Source organism: Eublepharis macularius, chromosome 4, assembly GCF_028583425.1.
Source record: "Eublepharis macularius isolate TG4126 chromosome 4, MPM_Emac_v1.0, whole genome shotgun sequence".
Taxonomy (NCBI): domain Eukaryota; kingdom Metazoa; phylum Chordata; class Lepidosauria; order Squamata; family Eublepharidae; genus Eublepharis; species Eublepharis macularius.
This window is the reverse complement of record NC_072793.1, coordinates 111,143,989-111,156,433: the sequence shown is the minus strand read 5'-3', so window position 1 is coordinate 111,156,433 and position 12,445 is coordinate 111,143,989. Positions and strand designations below refer to the sequence as shown.

At 40.5% G+C, this 12,445-nt stretch overlaps 1 protein-coding gene across 1 annotated transcript in view; it reads left to right on the top strand.

Annotated features, from left to right (window-relative positions):
* NUP210 (nucleoporin 210) overlaps nt 1-12,445 on the top strand; it is a 155,813-nt gene that overhangs the window by 23,362 nt on the left and 120,006 nt on the right. The window contains exon 5 of the mRNA XM_054977076.1: nt 5,257-5,407. Within this exon, the coding sequence (XP_054833051.1) occupies nt 5,257-5,407 (151 nt within the window). The remainder of the gene's footprint in view (nt 1-5,256; nt 5,408-12,445) is intronic.

The window sequence follows — 12,445 nt, the reverse complement described above, 5'->3', positions numbered from 1 at the left end:
GCACAGTGTCCTTCAAGATCTCCACCTTCACAACCAGCATCACTTCATCTTGTTTGGGTTTCTTGTCTGGGTTCTGTTTCAATTTGTTTACTTTCAGCCATTTGACCACAGCTGTCAGGCAACAATTTAGGGCCTCCGCTACATTACCAGGGGAGTTGGATAGAGAGATATGGTGCTGGGAATCATCTGTATATTGATGACATCCAATTAAAAAGCTAAGGATTATTTCTTAAAGGCTTTACATAAAGCTTGATTAACATGGGAGATAAGATTGTGTGGAACATTTAAAGATAATTCTCACACTGAAGATAGCTGGTCAGTGACAGCAAAACCTTGAGTTCATTCCATTAAGAACGACTGAATCCAATCCAAGGCACATCCCTTGATACCTACTTTTGCCTCCAAACACCTTGACAAGATAGCATGGTCTATTGTATCAAAGGCTGCAGATAGATCCAGGAGGAGTACGAAAGAAGCATGGGCCTTGTCCATATTCAGACAGAGGTCATCAACTAAAGCCACCAGAGCAGTCTCCATCCTGTACCTCAGCTTGAACCCAGCGTGGAAAGCGTCCAGAGCAAAAGAATTATCTAAAAACACCTGGAGTTGGTCAGCTACTGCTCTCTCATGTGCATCTCCTAATTCTTGACCATATCCAGTTGCTGGTATACAAACACACAGAAATCCTGAATTGTCAGTCACCATTACTATGATGTTCTCCATTTCTGATGGAAAATACATTTAGGGAGGGGAGGTTGTCCATGTATTTGAAAATGCAGGCTTCAGTAGTTTTGGGACAGCAGCAAATGGCAAGTTATGCTCTGATGGTTCAGAAGTTTGAATGACTGCAACCAATGACTGCATCCAGATATTAGACCAAGTGTGGTTTGTTGAACAAAACATGGTTGGTATAGCCAATGATCATAACAAATAAGAGTTTTATTGGACCATTATCATTTGCTGCCTGCTTTCAAGCAGAATTCCTAGGTGCTGTCCTGAGCACTTGCACTGTCCTCCTCATCTCACCTCACCTCACAGTTTCTAAAGGAAAGGGACACATGAGGGAGAGTCATCCTCAGGAAAAATGTTACTTTCTCACAGCATCTCTCTCCATCCGCTCCAGTCAAGAAGGTGAAAAAAAGATCAACAGACTGAGAAAACTGGTACGATATACACCTTGGCCTGAGCCACCAATCCAAGCATGACCCAATAGCCATGTTTTTAATCTCTCAGGTGTCTAAACTTTTCTTTTTTACAGTCCCAGGCAACCAGCAAAAGCAGGAGATTTATTGATCCACTTGAGGGCTTCCGTATGTGATGGGCAAATAAGTGGTTCAAAGGCTGTGTTTGCCTTACTGGGTCATAGATTGATCAGGCCTCAGCAATGGCTACTCATATGTTTATAAAGAGCATTATATATTGTTGATTTACAGTTAAAATTGAAATTATCTTAAATACTGCATATGAGTTAATTAACTTAGATTTACAATAATTGCATGTTCAGCATACATGCCATTAAAAGTTACTCTTAATTAAAACACAGCGGCTTCAGTAATACAAGGCCTCTGGCTCAAATCCACGAAGTAGCAATAAACTAAAAGTTACTTTCTGTCCATTGTTGGCTAACTCAAATACTTAAAGGAAAAAATTATGGGTTCTGGAAAGTGAGCAGAAGTATGCAGGATAGTAAAAATTGCCATGCAATATGCGAGGAAAGTTAAGTAGACGTATACTTTTTAAAGAAGAATCTACAATTAGGTTTTTATTTCTTAGTGCTTGATAACATCAGTAATTAAAAATTTAAGAATCACTTTAATTTTGCTAAATAAAGAAAGGGATAAATGCATTAATTTATTCGACATTTAATTTGGCCAGAGATTAAATACTTAAAAGGTACAAGATTGGATCCATTGGAGGAGTTCATGGAAAGTGGTTGGGGAGTAGTTCATTCTCACCCTTCCTTCCCTAGGTAGCCTGACATTTGTCCCAAAGCTCTTATCTGAGGAACAGGAGAGTCTTACAAGCTAAAGAGGGTGTGGGTGTGTGTGCGCATGCGCGCGCTGTGTCAAGTCACCTTTCACCTATAGTGACTCTATGGAAGACCTCCAAAATGTCCTATTGTTAACAGGCTTGTTCTGATCTTGCAAACTGGAAGAGGTGATTGAGCCAATAGGATAGAAATATTTAATAATTTCCATTTCCTTCTTGTCAACTTTAAAATTGTGTTAATTCCTCAGTAGTCATTATTTCTGTCGTCTTGATGTTCATCTGTAATCCTGCTTTGGCACTTTCTCCTTTAATTGTTAATTTTCCTTCCACCAATTTTCACTCAACTTTCTTCTGAATCTAATCTAGCTTTCCTTATGCTCTGCATAGAGGTTGAACAGGTAGGGAGATAATATGCATCCTTGTTTGATACCCTTGCCAATTGGAAACCATTCTGTTTCCCCATATTTTGTCTGTAGCCTCTTGTCCAGAGTACAGGTTGCACATCAAAACAATCAGATGTTATGGCACCCCTATTTCTTTTAACATTCTCCATAGCATTTCATGATCCACACAGTCAAAATCTTTGCTGTAATCTATAAAACGCTTGCTGATTTTCTTCTGAAATTCCCTGTTATGTTTCATTAGCCATCGTAAATTTGCAGTGTGTCCACTAGTGCCTCTTCCTTTTCTGAATCCAACTTGAACATCTGACATTTCTCGTTCTGTATATGATAAGAATCTGCTGTAGAATTTTGAGAAACACTTTGCTTGCATGGGAAATTAGCTTGATAGTCCAATAGTTGCTGCACTTTTTGGCATCCCCCTTTTTGGAATTGGAATGTAGACTGAGCATAGAGGAGGAATCAAGTAAAATCACCTCTCTATCACTCTTCCACTTTTAGCTTACATCAGCAGAAGAGCAGAAAAGAGGCAGTTTTACTTGATTTTCCCCCATCGCTGCAGCCTCCTGTCTGTTAATGCTTGTTGCTTCGATGACTCTTCTGATCTCCAGAGAGGAGTTTCAGTACAAATGCCAGGCTGCCTGGGGGAAGAGAGAGGTGAAAAATGATCTGTTCTCTCAAAACCTTCAATGAATACTACAGTAGATCCAACCTTATTTTATTCCATGGCTTCAGGGTTGATACCAAGCTGTAGAATCATCCTTCTAGAAACCTCTGTTGTTTGAATTGTCCCTAAAAGTAGACACGCTTCTTTACTTCTGACTGAATTTTTGCGTTTCATTCTTTATTGTGGTTACAATTTAAAAAATTTAAATGCTCTCTAAGAACAGTCTCCCTGGATGTTTTTCAAGATCCTCATATTTTTCTGGAGGTGTGTTATTATTGATGCTTTAATAATAATAATATTTCATTTGTATACTACTCTTCTGGACAGATTAGTGCCCACTCAGAGTGGTGAACAAAGTCAGTGTTGTTACTATGCCCACAATGCAGCTGGGGAGCTGGGGCATACCCAAGGCCACCTGGTGAGCTCATGACAGTGGTGGGATTTGAACCAGCAGAATGCTGTATCACAACTCAATTACTTAACCACTATGCTAGATCTTTAGTAAAGCTGAATTGCTTTGTATATCCCTGTTTAGTTAGTATTGATCACCATAAATGAAACAATCATAGAGTCTGAATTCTCTTGTATTTTGGAATTTCTGACCCATGTTCAAGGAGTGCTCAAAACACTAAATCACACTTTTTCTTATTTCCACACATTAAAGCCAACAGGAACATTAAATTGAAGCTCTTAACCAGGAAGCAAACATGTACCTCTCTTGAGCTCTTCCATTTATTAAAAAATGAACTTGATGCAATTGAAGCAGAACATGTTTGCTTTCAACAGGAATCATATGTTTAACTTTCTTGTTTTAACACCATTGGGATTTAAGTGTGTTTAAGATTAATTTAGTCATTTTAAAAAATAAATACTATGTCTTTCCTCCAAAATGGAGGTTTCGGAACAGCTTATGAACAGTTATTTTAAGCAGTACAACAATGTAAAATAATTAAAATTAACCACAGGAATAAAAATTAAAGGCACAATTCGTAGCAGCTCAATAAAGCAGGAGATAATTTTGTAACCCAGTGGACATCCCCTTTGAAGGCTGGAAAGGTCCTGAATAACTTGGTGTGGCACAATGTGGTTCTTCATTGGAGCATTCTGGTCCAAGGCTATTTAGACTTCTTAGGTTAAAAAAAAACAGTTTTAATTGCATCCAGAAACAGACTAGCAGTCAGTGCAAATCTTCAAACACTGGCAGTAGGTATTCAGGACGTTGAGTACAATTTAATATCGTCAATGTTCTGAATTAGTTGCAGTTTTCAAACATTTTTCAAAGGCAGCCTCATCTATACATTGCAGTAGTCTAAGGCATGATTTCTGTAGTTCCATTGAGTCTTTTCAGGAAAGGTCACAGCTGCCTCATCAACTTTTTAAATTTTTATTTACTTCATTTATACCGTTTCTTTGTCCCCAATGAGGACCCAAAGTAGCTTGCATATTTTTCTTCTCTATCCCTACAACAACCCTGTGAGGTAGGTTAGGCTGGGATTTATGCAGCTTGCATTAGGTCACCAGCAAAATTCCATGGCAGAGTAGGAATTAAAAACCTGGGTCTCCCAGACACAAGCCACTATGCCACACTGCCTCTCCAAAACTAAATTAACACTAAATTAGCTGAATGAAACCATGAGCTATTAATGCCACTAGGCTGCCATAAGCAAGTCTGAATTTAATAGCACCCTACATACATACTTTCTCCTTAAGTGTGAGTGCACGCTCATCTGGATTAGGCTGATTACCAGGGCCTTTTTTCAGTGGGAACGCAGTGGAACGGAGTTCCGGAACCTCTTGAAAGTGGTCACATGGCTGGTGGCCCCGCCCCCTGATCTCCAGACAGAGGGTAGTTTAGATTGCCCTCTGTGCTGCCGAGCAGCATGGAGGGCGATCTAAACTTCCCTCTATCTGGAGATCAGGGGGCAGGGCCATCAGCCATGTGACCATTTTCTCTGAGGGCAACCCACTGAGTTCCACCACCTCTTTTCCCAGAAAAAAAGCCCTGCTGACTACCATGTCTGTTCTTTGATTAGATACATCCCCTCCAGTAACTTCTGCATGCTGTTTATATGAGGAGTAGATTAGAGGCTCACCAGGAGATGCTTCATAGTTTACGGATTTTTCACATATTGGGCATGCTTTATATATCTCTATTTCACTAGCAGTTAAATATTCATAAATGTTAATATCTCTTTATAGTATCCTGAAGTTCTCAGAATCAACATATATACCACCTTTGTATATACTGAAGATGGAAAAAGTTGCCAAACAAGGAGACATTGTTTTAGTGTCTGGTATGAAAACGGGAAGTTCAAAATTAAAAGCCAGAATACAGGAATCTGTTTATAAGGTAAGGTATTTTAATGTGATCCATTTTGTTCTGCATCTTCCTAACAAGATACATTTTCCTTGTTGCAACTATTGTCCAATTAAGTGGCATTAACAAGGCCACTTATTTATATAATTTTAGCATTGTATTAAAAAGTCTTAATTGTACCTTAAATAATAATAACTGCACTTATATACCACTCTTCTAGACAGATTAGTGCCTCACCCAGAATGGTGAACATGTTAGTGTTATTATTATCCCCACAATTCAACTGGGGAGCTGGGGCTGAGAGGAGTGGCTTACCCAAGGCCCACCTACTGAGCTCATGGCAGTAGAGGGATTCAAACCAGTAGAGTGCTGATTCATAGCCAAACCACTTAACTACTGTGCTACAGCAGTGGTTAAAAACAGGAACATTTATTGTGTCATGAACTTCAGTAACCAAAATGCATGATGCATAGCACACAGATATTGTAGAGAAAAGTGAGACTGGGAAGTGAAGTTTTGGAAAGCTGTTTGTTAAATGTCATCTAAACATTTGTTCACAAATCTGTATCTGGCTATTCAAAAATTCAGCTGGGATTGTGAATATATGTGAATATTAACTTTTACCAACAGATAAGTTTGTTGTTTTTCTTCTGCCCCTTTTGCATACTTTGTCTTTCTTTTACCATTTACTTCTCTTCAGTACCTGTGACTTTGTATTATTTGAGATTTTTTTTGCATTAACTTTTGGAACACCCATCTCCTTTGATTTAACCTGCTGTTAAACTTTGGGGGCTCAAGAAGCAGGAATTAGTACATCCCTATCAAGTATCGTTGTTATTTCTGGCTAGAAATATTTTGTAAGTCTGCTATTGATGTTCATTGATTTTGCTCAGTAAAGGGTGTTATGAACAGAATAGAACATTAAATAAGCAGATAATAGACTCCCAATTTTTGACTTCTCGGGGATTAAAAATTGCAGAATGATGCATTGTTTTCTGCACATTACAGTTCCTCTGGGTATTCAGATGCCTGACAGATAAAAATATGTATCCATAACAAGTGTGGATTTTGCAGAGCCAACACCACTGTGGCAAAGTCAGCAGGATTTTATTCTTGTTGAACATATTCAGCAAAACTGGATTTATTTGAAGTATTTGTAACTTTAAATCTGCAGCAAATGTCTTGTACAAGTAATGAAAACAAAATACATTCAGTTCTTGTTTAGTGAAAATTAGAACACTACTAGTAGCATTATAGACTTTTCTACTAGTGAACATGAGAGAGAACTGAGATACTTTGGTACTTATCCCAATTTGAAAGGATGTTTCCTTTGAGATCTTATTAAGAATCAACTGCATATCTGTTAAGTAGGGGCGTGCATCCCGAAAAGATTCAGATTTCCCACTTTGGGGTTACCCGAAGCGAGGGGGGGGAATTCGGAAATACTATAATTCCGAAGTGGCTTTATGGTATTTTACTCGCTTCGGTATGTGCCATAAATATTCAGAGCATACTGAAGTGAGGGGGAGCAACTCCCCTATCCCCCCTCCCACCCACCCCGGGCAACCCCTCCACCTCTCACCCCCCCTGGGGCAACCCCTCCACCCTCTACCCACTTACCTGGCCAGAAGGAGAGGGGGAGGGTGATCAGCGGGGCGGTGGGATGCTGCGGCGGCAGTTGCAGCAGCAGCATATACAGCAGCACGAGGCTGCGGCAGCGTGGAGTCAGCTGGCTCCTCTGCTGCCACACCACCTCCTGAGCCTGCAGAGCGGTGGGGAAGGCCGGAGCCACCTCCTTCAACCCTTCCTGCCCCTCAAATGGCCGCGGCGGCCATTTGAGGGGCAGGAAGGGCTTTCTCCTCTGCAGGTTGCGGGAAAGGCCAGAGCCGCTGCCGCCACTGCTGGCTGCAAAGGTGGGTGGGGTGGGGGGCTGGGGCTGAGGTGATGTTTAAAGGGCCCCACCACTGCTTTAAACTCAGCCCCGAAGCTTTCCAAAGCATTACAAATGCTTTGATTCGGGATTTCCGAATCAGGACCAGCATCTTTACGGATCGGGTCCAATTCGGGCATTTTTTCCAAATCGGATTCCCAAACTGCATATGCCTACTGTTAAGCAGCATTTTTAGAGTAATCAGCAGGGATTTTTTTCCCAGCACCTCTTGAAAAAACTCATGTGTCTGGTGACTCCACCCCTCAGTTCCCCTCATTTCCCTCTTGAGAGTTCCACCACCTCTTTTCCCAGAACCTCTTGAGAGTTCCTTCACCTCTTTTCCCAGAAAAAAAGCCCTGGTAATGAGCAACTGATTTTGAAAGGGCAAGATCCAAACAAATGCCAGTTGCTGTGTTTCATTTGTGTTGTTTTAAGACACAATTTTGTACCTCACAAAACAGGCAAAAACCTTTTGTGTAAGAGCTCTGAATATATCTTGCACAGATCTTTCTAGCCAGTTTCCAACTGCTACTCTTTGTTTTTAGAGCTTTTTTGCTTAATGACAAATTTGTATTGCTGCACAGGCACTTTCATATAGAAAAGCATATTGAGGCACCCACATACACAGGATATGTGGAGTTTTATCCTGCCTATCTCTTGTTCCACATTCCTAATTAATCTTCTTCACCCAACCCATATAAAAACATTAGCTCCCACCATTTATTTTTTTCAAGTGACCCGAAACCTTTTTTTAAAAAATAATCCTCCTATTTAAGGAGAAAAATAATTCCAATATTATGGGATTTATTCAGTTGTAATGAACTAAAGTGAGAGTGTATTATGAGAAATCCTAAGCACAAAATTAAAACCAAAAAGTTAATGTATTATAGCAGCAATTAGGATGTATGACATCATTAAAAGGTAAAAATGAGAAAAAATAGCAAAAGGCAATCGAAGGGTGGGTCCATGCTACCAAATGAATTGCAATTACCATTTAGTTTGTACATGCCGTTATAATGGGAGATCCAGACAACATTGTCATCAGTCTGTTCTATTCTTTCCCTGTCATGGTCTTAGTTTTTCTAGGAGCTGATTTATTCTACTTGTTTTGTTTTTGTTTGGAACATAATCACAGGGCCAAGCTACAAGTGATGCCTGACACAGGTTGGACACTTGTTAGCTTCCCTCAAGTTTTGATGGGAAATGTAGGCACCTTGGCGGAATGTTGGACAAGTGACAGTTGAAAGGTCCATTGGACAGCAGTCGGAGAGCCAAGCTGCAAGGCCAGGATGCCTACATTTCCCATCAAAACTTGATGGAAGCTGACAAGTGTCCAACCTGTGTCAGGCGCCACTTGTAGCTTGGCCCACAGTCTCTATGGGGTGAGGATTGGTCTATGCAGTACTATTTCACCATGTTCTCGGGATGATGTCAGTTTGGCAAATCTTGGGAAATAGTTCCAAATGTCTGCCTCCAGACTGCTTGCTACAGTCACCAATTTTTAATGTTTTTGATACTGCTTCTGAGTGATATATGAAAAAACTATGTAGGAGGTACATATGACCCTGTACTAATTAAAAGAGTGATATGTAGGTTTTGTTAGCGTATCAGTGATGGCTCTAAGAGCTGTGAAGGATTAGTTTTTAATGATGTCATTTTATTTTTTATGAACACTTGTAAAAGCTCAACCATGTATAAGGCTCAAGTCTGTGCTGTCTCTCATTCTATGTGGTAGTTACGGGACTCAATGAGAGGAGCTCCCAGGAGAATGAACCAGGATATAACTCACCTGGCATAGGAGAACACAGACTGGCCCTGCAGTAGCCAGAATATATAACTCTCTTATTGGTGCAGTAGTACCAAGAATATTATAGCTGTCATTGGCCAAAGATACAGTGCAGATAGTAGTACTTTTCCGTGTGGAATTTTTTGTAAAGTAAAAAAAAATACATACTGGGCAAAAAGCAGAATAACAAGAAAGCTATATAGGAAGAAGAATCCAATGAAAATTATTAATAAATGGAATGAACTATATCTGAACACAAATACATTTCTGCCCACATCCATAATTTTCAGTGCTTAAAAATGAGAGAATCACAAGTTGTGGTTCCATAGGAAATTGTAGGTTGTGCGAGGGTATAAGCTATATAAGAAATTGCCCAAATAACACATTTCTGCACCCTCTCCCAAGCAAAGTGTACACCATTATTCAGCTCTGGGGCTAGATGAGAAGTTTTCTGTTCACCTGTTCTGTCTTGAACATCCACTCTTTCCTCTCTGACCAGTTCTTTCTCTTGTGCTGTTGGTGTTCAATAAAATATAGGTACTACTGGAACTATCGAAGTTTACTAATACTGCTTTATGCCCACTAAGAAGATATTGTTGTGTTAGTTCTTAATCCCAGATTTTAAAAAGAGTAATCCTTTTCCTCCTCTAAAATTTACCTCACAACTGGAGAATTTATCACCCCTTAATAGTTTCTTTCATGTTAGTACCAGCATGTATATGGTATCATTTTATTCCTTCCTACCCCATGTTGTCTGTAAAAAAAAGAAAGATGAAGTTTAACTTCAGTGGTAGATGTGAGCATACATTTGAATGAATGAATTTATTTATTTTATTCAATTCGTATTCCACTGTACCCACAAGTGGGCTCAGAGCAGATCACAAAAGGTAAAAACAATAAGGATAGCATAAATGAAAAACATTCAGTCAGTTCAGTAAAATCTATATAAAACAGTTGTACCCATATTGCACATTCACCAAACATTAAAACAGATCTGTGGGACAGGGTGGCCAGCTACCAGATGAAAACCGTCTGGGGGGCTACACTCCCCCCCCCCTTGGTAGGAGGCAGGAGGCCCGCCTGCCTCAACTATATGCCTGGCGGAACATCTTTGTCTTGCAAGCCTGGCAGAAAGATAATTAATTCGGCTGAGCTTGGTTTTCCTCAGACAGAGTTCCACCAAAAAAGCCCTGGCCCTGGTTGAGGCAAGGTAAACCTCCTTAGGGGCAGGGACAATCAGTAGATGTTTATCTACCAAATGGAGCAGCCTCTGGAGATAATTCAGTTTTAAAATTTGTTTTAAATATTTAAGATTTATTTAGCATTTTATCTTATTGTGAAAAGTTAAAAATTTAATTCTGTATTATCCATTTTTAAATTGGTTTGATTTTAATTTCTTTGATGTACTCATTCAGCATTTTTAACTGCTTTTTCTTCATAATCTTTTCCTGTCTATACTGAGTGAGTTAGATCTTCTTTAGGGATTTTTCAGGAATTCCTTCTCATTATGTTCCACATAGCCTTTGTGAGAGCTCACAGGAAATTGAAAACTATACTTCAGCTATCCACATGGCAATACAAAGTACTATTGCTTAAGTTAACTTGCCTGCTTCAGTTGTTATTGACATCCATTTCCTCTCCCAAAGGGTTAAACCTTTTGCTTTCTAGAAAATATAATTATACTCATAGAACTTCACTCTTTAAAAACCTCTGTCTAGAACAGTGTTTTTCAACTGTTCAGCTACATAGCTTACTATAGTTTTTAAAAATATGGACGATTTGGGTAAAACATATGAAAACTGAAAAGTTCCTCTTGTTGTAAAATTAAGAAAAAACTTTTGCTTGAACAGATTTCATTAATAATTGTAGACTTTTGTTACTTAGAGAGCAATAATAACTTTGGGCTAGAGTTTTGCTTCAGAATTGTGCTACAGCATGCAGATGGCATTTGTAGAGAGCCAGTTTGGTGTAGTGGTTAAGAGTGGCAGGACTCTAATCTGGAGAACTGGATTTGAGTCCCCACTCCTCCACTTGAAGCCAGCTGAGTGACTTTAGGTCAGTCAGAGCTCTCTGGAGCTTTCTCAGCTCCACCCACCTCACAGGGTGATTGTTATGGGGATAATAATAACATACTTTGTAAACCACTCTGAGTGGGTGTTAAGTTGTCCTGAAGGGTGGTATATAAATCGAATGGTGTTGTTAATCGATCTTTTGGTAAGGTCTTGAACTTTTATTTCACCATAGAGCAGTGATGGCGAACCTATGGCACGCGTGCCACAGCTGGCACGCAGAGCCCTCTCTGTGGGCACGCGAGCCAAGTCGCCGATCGCTAGGTCCAGGGCTCATTTGGAGGGGGAACTCCTGCAACGGCATTCCAGTAGCTCTGAGCAGAGATCACATGGGTTTTGGCCCTGCCCACGTGATTCTTTTTCCTCAAGGCTGCCTCCCTGCTGCCCGTCTCTTTAGCAGCAGGAAGCGGAGGCAGCAGCCGGGCTGCTGTGGCTGGCTTTCTAAAGGAGAGTAAGCTGCTTTGATTTAACTTGCTTTACTTTCAGTCGTGGCTCGTGAGTGAGTGAGTGAGAGAGAGAGAGTGCTTGCAAGCAGGGCTGCTGGTCTAAAGAAGGGCAAACTGCTTTGATTTAACTTGCTTTCCTTTCAGTCGTGGCTCGTGAGTGAGAGAGAGTGCTTGCAAGCAGGGCTGCTGGTCTAAAGAAGGGCAAACTGCTTTGATTTAACTTGCTTTACTTTCAGTCATGGCTCTTGAGCGAGTGAGAGAGAGAGAGCGTGAGTGCTTGCAAGCTGGGCTGCTGGTCTAAAGAAGGGCAAACTGCTTTGATTTAACTTGCTTTACTTTCAGTCGTGGCTCGTGAGTGAGTGAGTGAGTGAGAGAGAGAGAGAGAGTGCTTGCAAGCAGGGCTGCTGGTCTAAAGAAGGGCAAACTGCTTTGATTTAACTTGCTTTCCTTTCAGTCGTGGCTCGTGAGTGAGAGAGAGAGAGTGCTTGCAAGCAGGGCTGCTGGTCTAAAGAAGGGCAAACTGCTTTGATTTAACTTGCTTTACTTTCAGTCATGGCTCTTGAGCGAGTGAGAGAGAGAGAGCGTGAGTGCTTGCAAGCTGGGCTGCTGGTCTAAAGAAGGGCAAACTGCTTTGATTTAACTTGCTTTACTTTCAGTCGTGGCTCGTGAGAGAGAGAGAGACTGTATGAGTTGTTTTTTCTTAACTAAAACCTCAGTATTCAGGTTTAATTGCAGTGCTGACACTTCAAAATAACTAAGTTGGTTTTGCGTTGCAGTTTGGGCACTCGGGCTCAAAAAGGTTCACCATCACTGCCATAGAGGAAGACAAAACTTGCCAAA